Genomic DNA, 21331 nt, shown 5'->3' with positions numbered 1-21331 from the left:
CTTGCTCGGAGTAGGGATCGGCGCTACACATTTGGTTCAAGTCACGAATCAAAGATTGTTCCCGACATATTATATTTTGAAGGTCATGACACACACATATTAGTTTGAGCACACCCACAGGCTTGTGTATGCATTGGCTAAAGAAAAAGATAAGCAACCGGCTTGCATGAAGCATTATGTGTGATCATTAAAGAGAAAATGCGCTCGTCGTCACATAGCGTTGGCGGCAATTCCTCGTTCATTGAATGGGATGCCCTAGTTGAGTTAGGATGCCTGGGTTGAGCCGGATGCCTCGGTAAACTAGCGCTGGGATGCCCTAGTTGAGCTAGGATGCCTTAGTTGAGCCCGGATGCCTCGGGTGAGCTAGCCTCGGGATGCCTCGATTTAGCCGGGATGCCCTAGTTGAGCCAGGTTGACGGTAAACGAATACTGCATGTGCTTTGGTTTACCCGTAGATATTGAGGTGTCTGTCACAGATATCATCGATGTAGAGAAAGATGTTGCTTACTGTAGATGCACTACTACGATTTGGGTTGACGAAGGGCCAGACAACTTAGTACCACACCATTATATAGCTTGGTACATTTGGCTCGATGGGGATCTTGTCGGCCCCCTTCGTGGGTTCGACGGGCCACCCGGACTGAATGATGAGGTGGCACCCACTGTGGCGACGACCAACCCCTAAGTATCGGCGTATAGCGAAGCGAATCCCAATTTTAGTTAATATAGCCCGTAGCGGAGCTAGGAATACCCCAGCCTTTTGATGTAGTCGGAAAAAAAGAGCTTGTAAATGAACTGACTTATAATGTTATGTTTGTAGTTATTCCCTGATTTCCAGCTGTTATTTGTCTGGGAGTTTGTTTATACATGTTTCCGCATGTGCATATTAACAAGATAAAAGAAACGGGACATCAACGAGCCTGGGACGTCGCAACAATAACCCCCGAGGGCCGTGGGGCCCTGACAAGACTATTCTTCATTATACAAGTTAGTTCATTTACAAGACTATTCTTTTTCATTTCCGGCTACAACAAAAGGCTGGGGTATCTCTAGCTCCACTACGGGTTGTATTAACCAAAATTAGGATCCCCTTCGCTATATGCCGGTGCTTAGGGGTTGGCCATCGCCACAGTGGGTGTCACCCCATCGTTCGGTCCGGGTGGCCCGTCGAACCCATGAAGGGGGCCAATGAGATCCCCGTCAAACCAAACGTACAAAGCAATATATCGATGTGGAACCAAGCTGTCCAGCCTTTTCTCGACCCAAATTGTGGTAATGCATCTACGGTAGGCAACATCTTCTTCTACATCGAGAATATCCGCAACAAACATCTCCATATCTACGGGTAAACCAAAACGTTCAGGGGGCGGAGTAGCCATACCTAAAAGTCTGAAAAAAAAAAAAAGAGTGAGTTGGGAAATCTCAATAAGTAAAACTCCTAATTCTTTATTAGGAAGACATCTTATCCTCATATCTAGTGGTATGGCACTCACAACATATATCATCGATGGCAGATCAATAGCAATTCAATGCTTAGTGCATACTTACCCTCGTCTTGTCAATGAACATATAAACATATTTATGCATATACCAAAGCACATGAAGTATTCGTTTATTGCCATTCCGGCTCAACCAGGGCATCCCGGCTCAACCGAGGCATCCAGCTTCAAGCAAGGCATCTGGGCTCAACCAGGGCATCCCGGCTAAATCGAGGCATCCCGGGGCTAGCTCACCCGAGGCATCCGGGCTCAACCAAGGCATCTTAGCTTAACTAGGGCATTTCGGCACTAGTTTACAGAGGCATCCGGGCTCAACTCAGGCATCCTAGCTCAACTAGGGCATCCCGTTCAATGAACGAGGCATCGCCGCCAAAGCTATGTGACAATGGGCGAGTCTTCTCTTTAGTGATCACACATAATGCTTCACGCAAGTTGGTTGCTTATCTTTTTCTGTAGCCAATGCATACACAAGCCCGTGGACGTGCTCAAACTAATATATGTGTGTCATGACCTTCAATTTATAATATGCCGGGAACAATCCTTGATTCGTGGCTTGAATCAAACGTTTAGCGCCGATCCCCGCACCGAGCAAGACTTGGAATCGGCACGCCTCTCAAGCATGCAAGGTATAAGAAACACAAAACATAGACCTTCAATCATGTTCATGGCTTTTACGGGTGAACACACAACTAAACTTGACGATGTAACTTTCACTTGTTAGGAGTAGGGGCTGAAAAGAGCTCTTTGTATAGCTTGGCTTTGCTGGGCTTTGATGGACTTTTGACTTTAATTTTAACCTTAGAGTTGGAAATCGAAATTCAATTTACGGGACATTTCGCATCTCGAGAAAATAAAATTTAAGTTCATCTCAAATTGTATAAATGTTAATAACACGAAAAACTCCAAACTTGTATACTTGTGACAAATTTACCCCAAACTAATTTTTTGACCACCAAAAACCCCAAATTGGGCCGTTAGTTTCCGTTAAATTTTACCTTCAAATTACTGAGTTAGAAGATATTTGACTGTTAACGGGTATACTAGTTTGTCATAGGTATATCAGTTTGTGATTTTTCATGGTGTTAATCTAATTTAACGAAAACTAATTGAGAGTAAATTTGTTATAAATATACCAGTTTGGGGTTTTTGGTGGTCAACAAATTAATTTGGAGTAAATTTGTTATAAATGTATCGATTTTGATTTTTTATCGTATTAACCCTTGTTATAATAGCTAATTAGACTAGTAGCTTTTTTGCATTTTCGCTAGAAATTCAGACGAATGGGTTATTTTGATGATAACCTTTTAGCCGAACTAAACGTGCTAGGTTTTTCCGGTGAGATTCTCGAATTCCAATTCGTGAGTTTCCTTTTCTCTTTTTCCTTTTTTTTTCCGGCCTATCTCCTTAATATTATCATTTCTGAATACCCAACTAGTGAAAAGACTATACAAAAAAAAAAGAGACAAAGAAAGAGAAAACTAAAATTTGAGCTTAACTCACCATCGACATGTAAAGGGGGGGGGAGGGGGTGGGGAAGAGGAAAAACATGGAGTCGAAGGGAAGCTGATAGCTGCGACATCGTTTTCGATATACCCAATTTGGCCAATCAAGCGATACATCACTTGAAATGAAAACTCGCAGACCCAACCACTCCACTCAAGGTATAATTATTACCGTTTTTATTAGGGTATTTATTGTTGTCCAAAAGTGATACACTACCACAAATTTCAATAAAGTCTCGCATTATTGTATATACACACTTTTTTTCTAGGGTCAATATCACGAAAAATCACAAACTGGTACACTTGTGAAATATTTACCTTAAACTAGTTTTTGGACTCCCAAGAACCCCAAACTGTTCCACCCGTGATAAATTTACCTTAAACTAGTTTATTGATAACTAAAAACCCAAAACTGCTACACTTGTGACAAATTTACTCTTTGTTAGTTTCCATTAAATTGGATTAATACTACGAAAAATCACAAATTGGTACACATGTGACAAACGTAGGGTAAAACCCCAAACCGGTATACCCGTCAACTGTCATGTGTCATCCAACTCAGCAATTTAACGGTTAAACTTAACGGAAACTTACGAAGGGTAAATTTGTCATGGGTGTACCGGTTTGGGATTTTCGGTGGTCAAAAACTTAATTTTGAGTAAATTTATCACAGGCGTACCAATTTGAGATTTTTCGTAGTGTTAATCTTTTTTTTTTAATCTTTGTTATCGAATTTGTTTTGCGGAAAACGATGTTGTTGTAGTACATTGTTCTGGTTTTGGGTAGAGGTAATCGGTTCCCGGTCCGGTCCAATGGAGCTGATCACTTAGGCTGCGTTTGGTCGTCCGGATTTCTAAACAGGATAGGACTGGATAGAATAGGATAAGAAATCCTGGGATTTCTTCATATCCTATCTACTGTTTGGTGGACTACGGATTTAAAGTCGGATAGGATAATTTTTTTTTTTTTTTGCTATTCACGGGTCCGGAGGAGTCGATGAAGGAAAAAAAGCCGAGAAATTTTTTTGGTGAAAGCGCACAAGGTGTGGGGATGAAGATGACTGCGAGTGGAGTGTAGGGTTTCTGAAAAAATAGACATTAGAAATCCTATCCAGGTCTATCCCACTCCGCCTCGGATTTTTTTATCCGGGGTATATCCGGTCTATATCCGACCTTATCCTATCCTGGACCACCACCAAATACAGGATAGGATAAAACATATCCTATCATGGCTTTTATCCGGTCGACCAAACACAGCCTTAGGGTTTAGTTTCTTTCTTTTTGAACAAACACTTAGGGTTTAGTTCACATTTTACTAATTTTTATCAATGAATTTATGTGAATGAAGTTCACTTGGGGTTTAGTTCACATTTTGCTAATTTTTGTCAATGAATTTATGTCGATGCAGTTCACTTAGGGTTTAGTTCACATTTTACTAATTTTTTGAAAAAAAATTAAAATATATATAGTCAATCCAGTCCGGTCAGTCTGGTTTGATCCGGTTCCCCCTTGAAACCTCTAACCGGACCGCTCGGACACCGGTTTCATTTTAGGAACCGGGAACCGAACCGACGCTCCTAGGAACAGGACCAAACTGGTCAGTCCGGTCCGGTCCAGGCGGTTTCTAGTCCGAACAGTCCGTTTTGCATACCCCTAATTTTGGGTCGATCGCCTTTGACAATTGAACCGATTGATGCAAAATATGTGGCCAAGTACATGGAAAATGGATAGCTATGTCATGGACTTGTCAGCATGTAGTAAATTCACTTCTTGACCGGAGGGAGGAGCTAGAGGGAAAAAAAGCATGCATGATTTATTATAGACCGGAAAAAGGAGCTAACCAATTAAGATGTATCTATTCGATTTTCTAACACAATACCAAAGTCTAACTTCATCATCTCTTCCTGCCCTTTTTATTTGGCCATCCCAATGAGGGTCTTAACTTAAATCGCATTGTTCTTCTATCGGTGTAATTTGACCCGCATGAGTTGCAATAGCCGTATGTAGTAGGATGGCGGGGAGACGGGTTTGGGATTGCCTATCTCGTCCGAAAAGCCGACCAGCTAACTTTTGAGTATCTTCCAACCTCGTCTCACACCCGATACGGTTTTGCGAATGTAATCCCAAAACTCGTCCCATTAAGTACCAAACGAGGTCTTGAAACTCCTACCTTTTATCATATTCTCATGTATAGTATTTTATTTTCAAATTCTTGAAAAAACAGAACCTAAGTTTTCGTCTATAAGATAGCAAATACCTTGACTTTTTTGGGGGGTTGCTATGCGCACGGGTTATTTCCACTTCGCTAAATTTTCCATCCAAGCAAGTTGAAGTAGCACGGAATGTGGCCACCTGTAGCGTTTTAGAGAAACAAATTAAGGCTCCGTTCGTTTAGCGAAAAATATTGTGTTTTTTGAAAATGTTTTCCCGAAAATCATTTTCCTAGAAAATATTTTTCCGGAACACAATTTTCCGGTGTTCGGCTGAAATATGAAAAAGTTTCGGAAAATATTTTCCGGTGTTCGGCAACGATTGCCGCCGGCTGTGTTCTTTTTCCTTCTTCTTCTCTGGCAGGTCGCCAGCCACGGCCGACGTCCGGCGACCGGCCAGAGGCCAGCTCGAGCGTTGCCACAGGCCGGCGAGGCCCCAGGTCGCCGGATCCGGCGACCTCGCCCAAGCTCGACCTCGCCCGCCGGCGACCTCGCCCAGTCGCCGGATCTAGCGACTGGGGAAGGGTCGGGCGAGCTCGGCCCGCTGCATCCGGCGACCCGGGTGAGGTCGACTTCGCCCGAGGTCGCCGGATCTGGCGAGGCCCGAGCTCGCCGACCGTGCGAGCTTGGGCCTCGCCGGACGTCGGTGAACCTCGCCCAGGTCGCCGAACGTCGGCGAACCTCGCCCGAGGTCATCGACGAGGCTCTGGCGAGTCCGAGCTCGCCGGTCGCCGGCCGCCGATTGGCAAGAAGCAAAAGCAACAAAAAAAAAATAGGGAAGAAGAAGCTTCAGACTTGAGGAAAATGACTTCTGCTTCTCAGAAGCGGAAGTCATTTTCCTCAAAATTGTGAAGGATTTGGGGGTGGGGAAGGAAAATTTTTTCCCACGGAAAACATTTTTCGCCCCCGAACACCGAAAAACGCGAAAAATATTTTTCGAAAAAATATTTTTCCGGAAACGAACAAAGCCTAAGTGACACGACGATCTCCTGAAATGTACGTGAAGCATACTCCCGATTAAGCGGAATTAGAAACAACGTCGTTTGGCCTTTGCTGACGTGTCCTCTACGTCTTTTGGCTCTTGCAGACGTGCCTTCCTGTACACGTCAGTGCCGTTGGCCACGTCATCATGTGCCACATTAGCTTTCACGGACGGAAAACTTAATGGTATGTATTTTTTACCTTGGCAAAAAATTCATAGGTTTTATGGGGCTATTTGAAAGTTAGGGCATTTTTGTACTCCAGTGAATTTTTATTTATTTTAAATTTGGCCGTTTGTTATAAGAAGGTGATTGAAATCCAAGTAAATTAAAAGACCATATTTTGATTACATATCCGCAATCATGAAGATCGAGATTACACACCCACTTCGATATTAAATTCTTGTGTAAAATCTATGTATCATAAAAAAAATTAAACTATTAATTTTGATGCAAAGAAAAATGTGAATGAAATAAGCAGTTTTTGTTTCTTGGTATATAGGATTTGCATCTTCAGAAGAGTAATTAGTGAATTGGTGTTGGGGTTAGGCATCACAAGTCAAATTCCAAAGGTGTCCCAAACACTATAATTCATAGGCTTCGTAAATGAACTCCCAAACCCATCCCGCAACCCATTTAACCCCCTATTAAGCCCCCACCCACCACCAACCTTTTTAAACTATACCACGAAAAATCCTAAACTAATACACTTGTGAAAAATTTATCCCAAACTAATTTTTGACCACCAAAAACCCCAAACTGATACATCTGTGACAAATTTACCATCCGTTAGTTTTCGTTAAATTTTACCGTTAAATTACTGAGTTAAATGATACGTGGCAGTTGACGGATGTACTGGTTTGGGGTTTCACCCTCCGTTTGTCACAAATGTTCCAGTTTGTAGTTTTTCGTGGTATTAATCCAATTTAATGAAAATTATGGAGAGTAAATTTGTCACAAATGTACTAGTTTTTGGGTTTTTTGTGGTATTAACCCAAACTTAAAAGAAGGATTGCACATCGAAGAAAAGCTAGTGTCCATACAAATAAAATATGGAATATATGTGTTACACTCGAGAAAAATTAGGAGCGTGTGAGTTGCAAAATATATAAAAGTTAAATCCAAAAGTAAGAAAACCACTGGTATGAGCTCTGCTCATGCGGGAGCATTCGACTTAACTCCATGAACAAATTCAGCTTCATTCAAGCAAAGGTAGATTTCAATCTTAACATGCTTCGGTGGATCATCAACGAAGAGACTTTCGACTGAGTTACTGATTATGGTTATTGGTACACCAAGAATACTTGCCGAATTCAAAGTTAATCAACAATATATTTATGGGAGGTTGTTCCAAGCAATTTCCTATGGCATTTGCTAATTTATTAAGGTGGTTATCCACTGGTCAAAGATGATGGATGAATTTTAGAAAATAAACCGGAAGGTTCAATATTTCAAGTCTCCGTGTGTCATCATTGCATTTTTAAGTTCCTAGGTCTTAACTATTATGTGAGTCTCAAGAGTCAAAGTGAGTTCCTAGGTATTTAAATGCTTTCTAGTTCCCAAGTTCTTAAATGGTTGGGTAGTTTCCATATCTTTTTAATGTTTGTCTATTTCCTAAGTTTTAGTTCCCCTATAAATATAGGAGAGTCGTCCATTGTAATGCATAATACATGAGATTTTCCTCTGCGTGAGCAATTATCTTTAGAGAGTGGATAACTCCTAAATCGGTTTCTTTATCCTTAGAGGGTGGATTACTCCTTAGTGGTGACCCAAGAAGCGCTTTATTCTCGGCTGGTGGTTTTCTTTTAGGCCTTGGTGGTGAGCTTCTCCGATCTCGAAGTCCTTTAACCTTGGCGGGTGGCTTGTCCTATAAGCATCTCGGGTGAATTTCGTCAATCCCGATCTTCAATTTCGATTGGTGGCACGTCCTTTATACCTTGGTTGTGATCGTAATCTATCCTTGATTCTATTTTACCCATCGACATACCTCCTGTAAACACAACCATCCACACACATAACCCAGAAATATCCATTTCCGGAATTACTTGCTCACATACGCATCATTTGCTTTTGAGGATATAATTGCACGAAAATAGGACATTTAATATATTGAATCTACGTCGATAGATTCTGCGGAACTCACTTGGAACCCTTATGAGATATATATGGAGCCCAAAACCAGCTTAGTATGTATTAAGTTTATTTAATAATTTCTTCTACTTTCAAATCGGTTTTTTATTAAATACTTGTTCTATATTAACAATTTGCCGCGTTACTTAATAACTCGATTGGATAAATAAGCCTTACTAAACTTAGCTCTTTCCATTTTAACCTCCTTCTCCTTCGACATGCTTTCCATTCAAAGAGAAGAGGAAAAACACTAAATATACTAGGAAATCTCTAAAAAATTTACTAATTAAATGGCGAGGCAAAGTTTCAAATGGGGTATTGAAACGAGTGAAACCTCATGTATTAATTTATTAACTTATTTAAATACGCAATTAAAATATATGGTCACATCACTTAGTAAATATAGTTAGCGTGGCATTGCTCGTAAAAGTACAATGATTATTCACTATTCATTATTTCCTCTCTAAGTAAAATTAATAATTAACTACTTCCGAAAATGAGAACACCCACCACAATATTATATTTAAAAGAAAAAGAAAAGAAAAGAAAAGGAGACAACATTATAAACCATATAATAATTAGACCCGCTCATTGGACGGACCTGAGTGGGCCCTGGCCGGGCCTGCTTGGGCCCTACTCTGCTGAGATTCTATTTTGCTCAGGCCCGCGCATCTGGCACCCTTTTTTTTTTTATAAAGATTTTCGGATGAAAATGTATATAGAATTGGAAAACAAATGAAAAGCAATTTTTAGATCTTCCTCATATTTTGGTTTATGACTTTACCCTATGAGTTTCGTACCATTTTTCTCATGCTAATTAAAAAAAAAAGCACAAATTTCATCTTGAGTGACAATTCTGGACCGAACTATTTTTATGTCTCATAAAAAATCACCAACTTTCACATCACGGGAGCTGCAATTGTCACTCAAGGTAAAGTTAATGCTTTTTTTTTTTTGGAATTAATCCCATTTTTCTATCATATTAGAAACCTAAGCTTATTTTTATCATGTTATATCGATTTTGGCCTAATTTCATTAAAAACCCCAAACTATAGGTAATGTCCCAATTCTACCCCAAACTATTTTTTATCTCATAAAAAATTACAAACTTCTACTTTCTTCCCAAATCTGCCCTCTGTTATTTTTTGTCCAGTTATACCCTTGGAATTTGACTAGTGAGTTCCACGTCATTCTAATCGTCCAAATGAATTTTTTTTTTTCATTTTTTTCCTTTCTTCTTATCCTTTTCGCTTTTGTCATAACAAACCACCATCAACCCAGCCATGACATCAACCGGTGGCCTTCGGGATGCTGCGTCCGACGGGGATGTTGCGGAGGGCACTGCCGGCGGTCCTGTAGCCACAACAGCTCTTGCAAAAGTGGCACGACTAAAAGAGGTTGGAGCTATTTTAGTAGCAGAACTTGATACTGGTGGAATCACAGGGAGGGCATTTTAGCTGTTCTTGCTCTGGAAATTAAGGACTTGTCACGGGTTGAAATAGTGATGATGGGTCTTGATGCATTTTAGTGAGACTTACCAAAAATAAGTTCAAGTTCCGAGAGTTTTAAGGACTGAAAATGGTCAAAATCAGGGGTTTTGAGGCCAAAATGATTCGATTTTGAAGTGATTATGTGAGTTAGAGCTCAAAGGCATGTGCGAAACTGAGTATTGGTTCCATTTTGTTGAGCTTAAGAGGAGAGATTAACTCAAATGTGAGGTTGCGTGCCTCAATCGCGGGTGGCAACCTCCATTAATGGAGGCCGACCATAGAGCACAAAGTGAGAGAGAGAAGAGTTTGGGCTCGTTCTGTTTTCGCCCGGGCATGAAATAATTCTACAAAGCTGCGGGGATGACTGAGCGAAGGTAATGGCCAATAAAAATGCCTTCTTGAAGCTTGAAAAACTAGAACCGAAAATAGGGGTCTTGGTTGAGATTGCCGGAGTTGATTCCGACGATTGCCCACAGTCGTGGAGGGGTTGTCGGAGGTCGTGGTGTGGCGTCGGAGTTCTGGGTGGCGATGGGTGAGCGCCGGTGAACTATGGCCGAGCATGTCTATGCGAAGAAGACGATGAACAGTGTCCATGGCGGCGGTAAAAGGAAGGACAAAAAAAATTTAACTAAACTGACGTGTAAAAAATGACAAATAGATGACACATCAGAGTCTAAGGGTATAATTGGATGGAAAAATAATAGAGGATAGATTTAGGTATAAAATGAAAGTTGGTGACTTTTTATGAGATAGAAAAAAGTTTGGGGTAGATTTGGGACATAACATAAAGTTTGGGGTTTTTAATGGATTTAGGCCTATGGATTTTAGATATCTAAGTAAAATTAACAGTAATATGTATTTCATAATCTTTTTTCAAAAACATATAGCAGGGGAAAAAAATTCAGTAAAGCCCACGAGTCGCCAGCCATAGCTTTAACTATATAACCCCAGAAGGGATAATGGCACAAATGGTCCATGAACTTTGGCCAAATGTTCAATATGATCGTTGAACTTTTAATTTGTTTAATGTGGTTTCCGAACTTTAGATCAATGTGCAATGTGATCCTTGGACTTTTGGTACATGTACAAAGTAGTTTTCGAATTATATGAAAATGCCCACTATTGTCGTTCCATCAATTCAAGTTCAGGGACACCATCGAAAATTTTCATATTGTCCGCGAACTAAATTGAACATGCACCGAAAGTCTAGAGACCGCATCGAACAAATTGAAAGTTCAAGGGTCACATTGCATATCGGGTCAAAGTTCAGGGGGCCATCTGTGTTATTTTCCCAATCTCGAAATAGAAAAAATAAAAAAATAAAAAGAAAAAGAAAAAGAGGAAACCTAATATTATTATTATTATTATTATTTTGGGGGGTGGTCTGGAAGTGGAACCCTAATAAAAAAGCAGTAAACAAGGGCGTAAGCAAAGGAGGTGCGGCTCGGGGGAGGAGGATGGCAAAGGACAAGTACTGGTGGTTCTCCGCCAATCAGAGCTCGACAGCGTTCGCGACAAAGCCGCTCCCTGGTTTCCAATACCGCCATCTCTCTCGCTCTCTCTCCTTCATCTCCTTCGACTTTATTTCCATTTCCGTATATAATAGCTCAACGAACCCGTCCCTCTCCACTCCTCCTGCTGTCTCCATTAAGAAAGATAGACCACCATAGGTATAGAGAGAGAGAGAGAGAGAGAGAGAGAGAGAGAGAGAGAGAGAGAGGGAGGGAGGGAGGAAGGCCATTCGTATAATTAATTCATGTCTCCACCAAAGACAGCGCGAATAGTTTAGGAAGACAGGCAGATAAATCCCACAGACCCATCGATTGTATCATCTTCTCCACCTCTTGGTGTGCGTGTGCGTGTGCGTGCTTTATACATACACTCGCTCTTACGTTGTTCTTGCCGTTCTTTATCTTGTTCTTGCGGTGGTGCGGTGGTTACAGAGAGAGAGAGAGAGAGAGAGAGAGAGAGAGAGAAGAGAGGATGGGGAGGGGGAGGGTGCAGCTGAAGAGGATAGAGAACAAGATAAACAGGCAAGTGACGTTCTCGAAGCGGAGATGTGGGCTGCTGAAGAAGGCCCACGAGATCTCCGTCCTCTGCGACGCTGAGGTCGCCCTCATCGTCTTCTCCACCAAGGGCAAGCTGTTCGAGTACGCCACCGACTCTTGGTACGTCCCTCTGCGCGCGTCCATCTGCTTCTCTCGTAGTTGATTCGTCGACTTCTTCTTCTTCTTCATCTGTTTGCTCTTATATTTCTGATCAATATCCTTCCCCTTTTTCTTTTTTCCATTTTGCGTTCATCTGGTTCTCAGTACTTGTTTCTTGATCTACACGTTATTCTGATCTCCAACCCTACCCTTTATTTCTTTTTACTATTATTTTGAAAAGCTGCATTCTTTCTGCTAAAATTCTCTTCTGGGTATCGATTCTTGTTTTCCGTTTCTGGGGTCATCGTCTGGATTTCTTGGCAGTCACTTGGTTGATCTCTTCCTCTACAGTAGGGTTCATCTCTCTCATATTATTTCTGCTCTTTTTCCTATTTTATTTCGTAAAGTTTATATGTTTTGTGGATGGAGCTGAGATGGGCTGTCTTCTTCTTCTTCTTGAGGTATTAGTGACTATATTCCCGCTAAAAAGGATGGATAATATGCTCATTAAATCTGTAAAGTGAGTGCTGCTCATCTTGACAAGCAGCAAAAGCTCAAGATCTCTCTCTCTCTCTCTCTCTCTCTCTCTCTCTCTCTCTCTCTCTCTCTCTCGTCACAATCAAAATGAAAGTCATTCTTCTCTTCAAGCGCAGATACATACTGGAGAGAGAGAGCGTACATCGTTTAATTTGGAAGTTTTATGTCGAGAGATGTGGCTGTGATGGAAGAGACAGAAAGTTTCATATATACCTACTTCTTTTTATTAATATAAAAAGGATTTTTTTTAGCTCCTTTTCTCTCGGAAATGGGGTTGGGGACGTTCTTGGATAATCTAAATTACAGCATTTTTTTAACATATAATCTCGAGCAAGAACAAGTGGCGTCTAGATTACTACATGATCTGGATTATAATATGGGACTGTTGGCACTAACCACACCGAAAGACTGGTCGAACTAAACTTGCACCCAAAAGAAGAAACCTCTTTTTAAAAAGAATAAAGAAGGATCTACCTCAAGAAAACAGATAAGTAGTTCCTTACGGTAGAAAAAACGAAAATTCTTCTGCATGAGTCGATCAAATCATGAGTTACGTTTCAAATGAATTCCTCATATCAAAATTTGGTTTTTCGTATGGAAAATAGGTCATTGGATGTACATCTTTTTCTCTTTCGATAAGCTAAAAGAAAAAATTTCTTTTCCAAGTTCTCTATGTGCACTTTTTGCCAAAAAGAAAAAAAGTTTATTTGCGTTGTTGTGTACTGCTTATTATAATAGCATGGTTTGGTCTAATCAAAGCTCGACTGTTTCTTTGGCCAATTAAACAAAAGATATGTTGACTAGTTTCTTTGGAGCATCATAATGGGATGCACAGTCATGGACAATACATCTCCTTTAGCCACGAAAAGACTACCAAAAGATTGAATTCACGACAGCATTAGCGGTCTTGCGATGCTCTTGAAACTCTTTTCAATGTTCTTGTTTTACTCCTTACCGCCGAAAAATGGGATTTTACTAAGCAATGTAATCTACTGGATTTACTAAGCAGTGGATGACACTGCACTTTTTAGGCTTTTGTCATCAAAATTTTACTCCCCTTTTAGTTGTATCACTGTAGTTTGTCAGTCCGTGAATTGAATGAAATTTTCTAGATGACAATCTCGTGGAAATTTTACTTCCCACAAGCAATTTTTTGATTGCGAAGCCCTTGGTTCATTTGCAGATTAGACTTTACCTATGTACACGATTGCTTATGGATACAAAACATCCTTTCTAGTGAATGTAATAAAGTCCACAATGCATATTAACAGTACTCCCGGATGTAGTTTGCTCTATAAGATTTCACTTCAGCTAGGATTGTAGTTTTATGTTGTCGTGTCCTTTTTCTAGGTTTCGCTTTCGAATCAAAACCTCAAATCCGTTTAAGAAATAGTGGATAATCTTTATAGATTACATAATTAAAGATTGAAGTAGCTAGGATACGGAAATGATCATATTCACGAAAAAGAGGCCATATATTACTACATCACCTTCTAGATTATATTTTCTAAGATTGCTTCTAGTTCTTCAAGAAACAAGACAAATATTGTCTCGATGCATATGACAAAATAAAATTAGGGATGTTCAATGTTCAATTGTGGTTTACTTACATCAAGTTTTACAATGGTTTGATGTCTTTTTCTTCGAGAGTTTAAAAGAACTTATCCATTCGAGATTGCCTCATTATCAAAGATACTAAAGTTTGAAGCTTTGCACGACAAGAAATTGGGAAACTTCTAAAATACTCTATAAAAAAAATATGTAGTATGCGTTTACTAATTAATCACTATGTATTTACTGCGATGGCACCGTATATAAACATCACTTGCTTAGGCTTTCACCAAAAGCTAATGATATCACTTAGCATCAAAATACCGCCTCACACGTACACTTCATGCACCCAGACTATATGTTTGTTCGAATTTCCTCCAATTAGTTAGAGCTTGATTAGGATTTAATTTAGTGAAAAAATGGCGATTTAAAATTATATGCCGTTAATCTAACCCATATTATATTTCTTTTTGGTAGCATGGAGAGGATCCTCGAGCGTTATGAGAGATATTCATATGCAGAGAGCCAGATTCTTACAAACGATGCTCAAGCCAATGTATGATTTCCAATTCCAATGTCGAATTCATAATGTTCGATTACTCGTCAAGTTCATTCTAACCAATTAATGGTTCTAGCTTCATGTAGCTAGGAGAAGATTTTCATATCAATATGTGCACAAATGCATTTTCTTTTCACTTTTACTCGTCTTCATTCGATAATCTATGTAATTTTTGCTCTACTAGCACATTAGTATGATATGCAACTTCTTATTTTAGGGGAACTGGGCTTTGGAACATGCAAAACTCAAGGCCAGGATGGAGATTTTGCAGAAAAATCAAAAGTAAATCCTTGTCGTAAGATACATTTAATTTCTGGGTACAACTTTTTGGAAGGGCAGAAAACTTCACTGATTTTTTGAATTCCTTCAGGAATCTGATGGGAGAAGAACTTGATTCTTTAAGCCTCAAAGAGCTTCAGAATTTGGAGCACCAGCTTGAGACAGCTCTTAAGCACATTCGATCGAGAAAGGTAAGTTTTGGTGCGCGCTTGAGGCCTCAAATTTCTTGTAAGGGTGAAGATTCTCTCTACATCTAAGGGTCCGTTAGAGGCAAATTGACATCTTCAGTTCATCCCTTTTGACAAATTGACACGATGGTATCAGAATATTTAAGGTTGAAATTGTAACGCATCAGCAAATTATCCTCGACAACCAAAAAAACCCGGGGAATCTCTCTTGCTCCCTCTCCCTGCATCCGAGGCTTCGGCCAAAAGCATTCGCCACCACGCCCGGTGCTGTTACTTTGTTGCAATCCACTGACACCAATCTTAGATTGTCGAATTTCCTAGCAAACACCGACAATGCTACGGCGGGTGGGGGTGGTGGTGGGCGCGGGGTACGGTAGAGGAGGGTAATAATTGGGGGGCGGGCGGAAGACACTGAAGGTGCGGAGGCAAAGTCAAGTCCGACAACCGTTGATGGCGACCGGAATGCTATCTTTTGCTTAGGGTTTGAATAGTGAACAAGATTAGGAAAAAAGTAAAGAAAAGGAATAACAAAAGGGAACATCGATATTGATCTTTGAATAGTATACTTGATAGCGAGATGTGTCGATCTCTCGATGGAGTAAATTAGAGTCAATTTTATCATTCGAAGGGAGAGGGTCTCTTTCTAATGAGATTGCCGCCCGGTTCATCTAACAAAGGTCGAGTCTAGCACAGTATGTTACTTTTGTTACTTTGAGTTTATTCTCCTATTATACTCTCATCTGTTTTGTCCTCATACTCGCAGAACCAAGCCATGCATGAATCCATCTCTGAGCTTCAGAGAAAGGTGGGTCCTGTAAATGCCATGATTTTTACTTTGCTACATATATATTCCCCAAAAAAATCAAGGGTTACAAGATTTATTATATTCTATATCGTGCATATATATAGGGCATGAATTCTATTCCTTGGACTAGAAGCAACAGGCACAAATTGCGATATACTTTCGACTTTAACACGTCGAAATCACTTTATCTCTGACGGTGAAGGGAGAAAGGACAGATATGTTTCTGCTAGATTTGCTTGATGTGAGATTATGATTTTCCACGCTAATGCGTGTCAAGCATTCATGATCAAGTCCGTGCATAACATGTGTAGACGGCAATTTGGCAGCACATCTTTCTTAAAATCAGTATTATCACAGTTGATTGGAAATGTAAAAGTATTCCGTGTATCTGTTATAGTGCTGATGTAGGAAAGTGATCAATTGAGCTATGTTTTTTTTAAAAAAAAAAATTTCATTTGGTGACAGGATAAGGCGCTGCAGGAACAAAACAACCTGCTGGCAAAGAAGGTGATGTTCGATGATCTTTGTTCAGACATTATAACTACTGTTCTGTAATGAAGGCAAAAATTGTATTAGCTCTGGAAATGTGGTTGCCTTGCATGGCTGTGTACCTAATAAAGCAGAGTATGGTGCTGAACCCAAAATTTCAAGCAGGTGAAAGAGAAGGAGAAGGCACTGGCACAGCAAACTCAATGGGAGAACCAGCAAGATAATGCCCTCACCTCTTCCTCGGTTATTCTCTCTCAATCTTTGCAGCCTCTCAACATTGGGTCCTCTCTCTCTCTCTCTCTCACCTTTATTATATGATATCTAATATATAAATTTGAGTCTAAATGTATAAATTCATGGGGCACGTCGGAAGTTTTCATGAAAGAAATATGATGGTTTCAAGCTTATTAATTAAGCATATCATTCACTTACATCATACGCATGATTTACCGGGTGCTATAACGTTTTATATACGGTGAATTTATTTAATGGAAGGACTTTCTGTTCATTCCCCTATCCACAATCACAATGATCCGTTGATGATGCTCATCAAATGCAAATTTTGTACGAATAACTTATTTTCCGATGAGGACATGAATACCACCGGTTCATGCCCTTGTTATTATTTTCGTATGAACAATGTCTGCAATTCGGTATAAGAAAAATCGATAGTGTAACCTTAAACTAAACATGGTGATATGGAATGATTAGTCATCCTTTAAATCGGTCCGTTCAAATAGTACATGTTACAAAGAAATGATACATATTATAGAGAAAAAGAAAAAAAAAATTGTTTTTTTTAACCTTTTGTTTAAGGTTATGTCTTATTAATATTTTGAATTTATGATTGGAAAGTTAAGTGGGTATGTGCATTTTTTCCAATTGGCAGGGGTCCTTACCATGCAACTGGAATTGAGGAGGGAACAGCTCTTGGTCCACCCCAACATCGCAATGCCACTCTTCTCCCTTCATGGATGCTTAGCCACCTCGAAGAATAATGTTGGAACTTAAATTTGATATATGCACCGTGCGTAATTAATATCATCTAATGTTTGTTATCGTGTATATCCGGTCGATGTGTAACTATAACTATAACATATCTTAAGTACATTTGCACTGTGGGGGTACTTACGAAGCCCCATTTATGTCATATTAATCGAAAGAGGATCTGTACTGGGGACATATGATGCGGTACGAATCAGACGAGATGGTAAATAAGATCCCGAATCAAGGGGCCTTAACGGCTAATTACGATGAATAAATCTATGTAATTATGAGTAGTGCGATTGTGTAGGATATTCTCGAGTGTCCACTGAAATTTTAAGTTATTAATTTAAATTTAAATGATCAAATTGAAGAAAAAGACGATGTCATAAGATGTTTTGAGCAAAAATAAAAGGGGGAAAAAAAGGAAGAAGGAAAAAAGAATTTTTAAAAATTTCAAAATTTATATTTTTCGGGGGACGGAGATTGGATCGGATCGATGTCGTTTCCGACGTTTCTCCTCTGACACAGTCCAGGGTCAAGTCGCTCTCGCGAGAGAGCTTTGCTTCCCTCCTCCTCCTCCTCCTTCGAAACTTCCTCGCTCGACACCGCCGGTCGGGCCGTGAGCGGCGGCGGCGGCGGGGAGGCGGCGGCGGCGGGGGATGCGGCGGCGGGCTGTGGACTTCCGGCGGCCCGCGCGGCGGGGGCTCTCGCGCTGGATCTGGACGCTCCTGGGGGCCTTCTTCGTGGCGGGGTTGGTCTTGTTCGCGCTCCAGCATAACCACGGCGGCGATGAGATGAGGAAGCCAGCGACGGTAAGGGCTCTCGACCGGTTTGACCCTGTTTCTTGATTGAGCTTTGACAGGAACCGCTGCTTCTCGTTTTTTGGATCGAATTGGGAATTGAATGAACTTTCTCGTTTTTTCTAATTTGGATGTTGATCTCGTCTCTTCTGCATAATGAACCTAAATGGGTACTCGCAGTTTTCGCAGCTTGAGTTATTTTTTTTTTTTTTGGGCTATTCCTGTTGTTGGTGATCGATGAATGCGAAATCGGGAAAACACAATTCGTGCCTCGAGCTTTGACTCCCAATTGAATCGCTTTCGCAATGAATCGAAGGCCGCCTGATTCTGATGAGAGCCTGTTGCGCCGAATTCTTGTTCTCTGCTGACCTCCATAATTACTGCTTGATCGTCTTGCTATGTCTTTAGGCTTTGTGATCTGTGTTTGTTTCTGCAATGGATGTTATTGAGCTCGAGGCCCTCGGTGTCGAGAGAAAAGATTCGCTTTCCAGTAGAAAAATTACATCTTTAGTTTGTCAGAAGAAAAGTAGACGGTCGAAATTAAGTCATTCGCCTCCTTTCTGCCATCCTATCGGGGATTCTAGATGCGAGGATGCGAATTTGAAATGATCCAATTTCCTATCAAGAGCATATGTTCCTATGTTTTGCAATGCAGCTCCGATTCATTCTCAGTAATTGAGTAACCGTCTGATGTGATTTGAGTTAACTGTTCTATCATTTGGCAATCTATTCTCGGGTTTAGGCTTCGATTCAGAACTTTGTTTTCTTGCTTTTGTTTTTTCAGGATAAAAGTGCGAGCTTATTAAAGGAGAGCCATAGGAATTCGAATTTTACGGAGCAAATGGTCAGCGCCATGTCATATTCTAGGCAGTTAGCTGAGCAAATGATCCTTGCAAAGGCTTATCTTATTGTAGCGAAAGAACACAACAACCTTCACCTGGCATGGCAACTGAGCTCAAAGATAAGACGTTGCCAGTTAGCACTCTCAAAGGCTGCAATGAGAGGAGAGCCCATCAAATTAGAAGAAGCAGAGCCATTAATTAAAAGCCTATCATCTCTGATCTTCAACGCACAGGACATGCACTATGATATTGCAACCACCATGATGACCATGAGATCCCATATCGAAGCCCTGGAAGAGCGCGCTAATGCAGCTTTAGTTCAGAGCGCTGTGTTTGGACAATTGGCAGCTGAAGCATTGCCGAAAAGCCTCCATTGCCTAAGTGTCAAATTATCTCTGGATTGGCTTAAGAAACTTCCTCTGCAAAAACTTGCTGATAACACAAGAAAATATCCTCAACTTGTTGACAACAATCTTCATCATTTCTGCATATTCTCAGACAATGTTCTAGCTACCTCCGTAGTTGTCAACTCTACTGTCTCCAATGCCAATCATCCAAAGCAGATCGTTTTCCACATTCTCACAAATGGTGTAAATTATGGAGCGATGCAAGCATGGTTCCTTAGTAACGACTTCAAAGGTTCCACCATTATAGTGCAAAATATCAAGGAGTTCTCTTGGCTGACTTCTACATATGCTCCTATACTGAGACAGCTTTCTGATGCAGATTCTCAGGCCTACTATTTCGGTAATCCTCAAGATACAAAAGATGAGCCAAAACTGCGGAACCCAAAGTACATTTCACTTCTTAACCACCTTAGATTCTATATTCCAGAAATCTATCCTCAGCTGGAAAAGGTAGTTTTTCTTGATGATGATGTTGTGGTCCAGAAGGATCTGATGTCGCTCTTCTCAATAGATCTGCACGGCAACGTAAACGGAGCTGTCGAGACTTGTCTAGAAGCCTTCCATCGCTACTACAAGTATCTCAATTTCTCCAATCCGGACATCAGTTCGAAATTTGATCCTCAGGCATGTGCATGGGCATTCGGCATGAATGTCTTTGACTTGGTTGCTTGGAGGAGAGCAAATGTGACTGCAAGGTATCATTACTGGCAAGAGCAGAACTCAGAAAGGACCCTGTGGAAGCTAGGTACTCTGCCTCCTGGCCTTCTAGCTTTCTATGGACTGACAGAGCCGCTCGATCGGAGATGGCATGTGTTAGGATTAGGCTATGATATGAACCTAGATGACCGTCTGATCGAGAGTGCAGCAGTTGTTCACTTCAATGGTAACATGAAGCCGTGGCTGAAGTTGGCCATTGGCAGGTATAAACCTCTCTGGGACAGGTATTTAAATCGGCATCATCCATACATCCGAGACTGTGCCGTGAGTTGACATGCGAGCCATCTCTCAGATTAGGTTAACTTCTGAGACATTTTTTTTTGTCGCTCCAGAACAGCAACATCGCCGATACAATGCAGAGGTAGAGAAGTAGAACAGCTACTTTTGTAGGACATTTTTTATTCTCCCTTTCCAGTGTAACATCTTTAACAATTTGATTCTTACACATTGGATGGTCAGAGAAAGTGTATTTATCATACAATGAAGAGGCATGGGATAGTTCAATTGTTTTTGGCTGGCAGGTTTGCAGTTTTATCTCCTTCAAGCTGTGGATTACACTTTGAAATACGAACTTTGTCATAACTGGTCTTATCCGGATCTTGACAGAAATTCAAATTCTCATGTTTTTCTTTTGGTAAGTTTTGTAGCTTTTCCCCCTAAGAAATTGTTTTGAGTTCACCTTTACTCGGAGATAGGTTAATCGGCTTAATAGGCACGACACTATTCGTTGTATTTGTACCACGGATTCGATATGCATCTTTCGATTTGTTCTGAGTCATCATATATGTTAATAATGCCGTTTCTTATCTTAGTCTATGATGTATATTATATTTTCATAGCTTCACAAAATATTAATTGAATTCCATATAACAAATAAAGTTGGTAATTCGATATAAAAATCAATAACTTACAATAAAGTTCGCAATTTAGAATCGATCTAATAAAGATTGGCATGTGACTTGAATTTGTTGGTAACTTCATCTTAGTTGGCAACCCATTTAAATCAAGATTGGTAATTTCGTATAAGAATTGGTAAATCGCATTGTAAGTTACGTTAATAAAAGTTGATAATTCGTTGAAATTGTAAACACTTATAATTTGAAATAAAATGTTGTTACTAGACATACAATTTAGGTTCCGTTTGTCTTACAAAAAATGAATGATTTGAGAAATATATTTCTAAAAATGATTACTTATATTACTTTGAAGAATT

General features: G+C 40.3%; 2 protein-coding genes across 5 annotated transcripts; both read left to right on the top strand.

Moving 5' to 3' along the window:
- Positions 1-11492: 11492 nt before the first annotated feature.
- On the top strand, positions 11493-17547 carry LOC115664684 (agamous-like MADS-box protein AP1). Of its 4 annotated transcripts, none has more exons than XM_030586580.2 (8): positions 11496-11978; positions 14523-14601; positions 14822-14886; positions 14975-15074; positions 15835-15876; positions 16342-16383; positions 16531-16608; positions 17255-17547. In XM_030586580.2, the coding sequence occupies exons 1-8, from the start codon at positions 11794-11796 to the stop codon at positions 17279-17281; spliced, it is 618 nt and encodes a 205-aa protein (XP_030442440.1). In that variant the 5' UTR covers positions 11496-11793; the 3' UTR covers positions 17282-17547. The 4 variants fall into 4 exon arrangements, with proteins under 4 accessions (XP_056170611.1, XP_030442440.1, XP_056170610.1 ...); XM_056314634.1 differs by having other exon boundaries at positions 11503-11978; positions 16531-16646; XM_056314636.1 differs by lacking the exon at positions 15835-15876 and having other exon boundaries at positions 11493-11978.
- A 345-nt stretch (positions 17548-17892) lies between these two features.
- LOC115691984 (hexosyltransferase GAUT11-like) lies at positions 17893-20622 on the top strand. Its single transcript, XM_030618740.2, has 2 exons — positions 17893-18164; positions 18937-20622. Exons 1-2 carry the CDS (start codon positions 18012-18014, stop codon positions 20389-20391), a joined length of 1608 nt encoding a protein of 535 aa, XP_030474600.2. The 5' UTR covers positions 17893-18011; the 3' UTR covers positions 20392-20622.
- Positions 20623-21331: the final 709 nt, after the last annotated feature.

This window comes from Syzygium oleosum, unplaced genomic scaffold (genome assembly GCF_021117445.2).
Source record: "Syzygium oleosum isolate NSW1041296 unplaced genomic scaffold, Sole_v2.1 Sole_v2.09, whole genome shotgun sequence".
In the NCBI taxonomy this organism is placed as follows: Eukaryota; Viridiplantae; Streptophyta; class Magnoliopsida; order Myrtales; family Myrtaceae; genus Syzygium; species Syzygium oleosum.
Note: the sequence above shows the minus strand (reverse complement) of the source record. Positions and strands in the feature narration are given on the sequence as shown.

What these genes read in the sequence shown, in the direction of transcription:
- LOC115664684 (XM_056314634.1), top strand. Translation starts at nt 11,794, where the DNA reads ATGGGGAGGGGGAGGGTGCAGCTGAAGAGGATAGAGAACAAGATAAAC. An exon ending in ATTTTGCAGAAAAATCAAAA is followed by an intron (nt 14,887 to 14,974) that starts GTAAATCCTTGT and finishes GAATTCCTTCAG; the next exon opens with GAATCTGATGGGAGAAGAAC. An exon ending in ACAACCTGCTGGCAAAGAAG is followed by an intron (nt 16,384 to 16,530) that starts GTGATGTTCGAT and finishes AATTTCAAGCAG; the next exon opens with GTGAAAGAGAAGGAGAAGGC.
- LOC115691984 (XM_030618740.2), top strand. Translation starts at nt 18,012, where the DNA reads ATGCGGCGGCGGGCTGTGGACTTCCGGCGGCCCGCGCGGCGGGGGCTC. An exon ending in AGATGAGGAAGCCAGCGACG is followed by an intron (nt 18,165 to 18,936) that starts GTAAGGGCTCTC and finishes TTGTTTTTTCAG; the next exon opens with GATAAAAGTGCGAGCTTATT.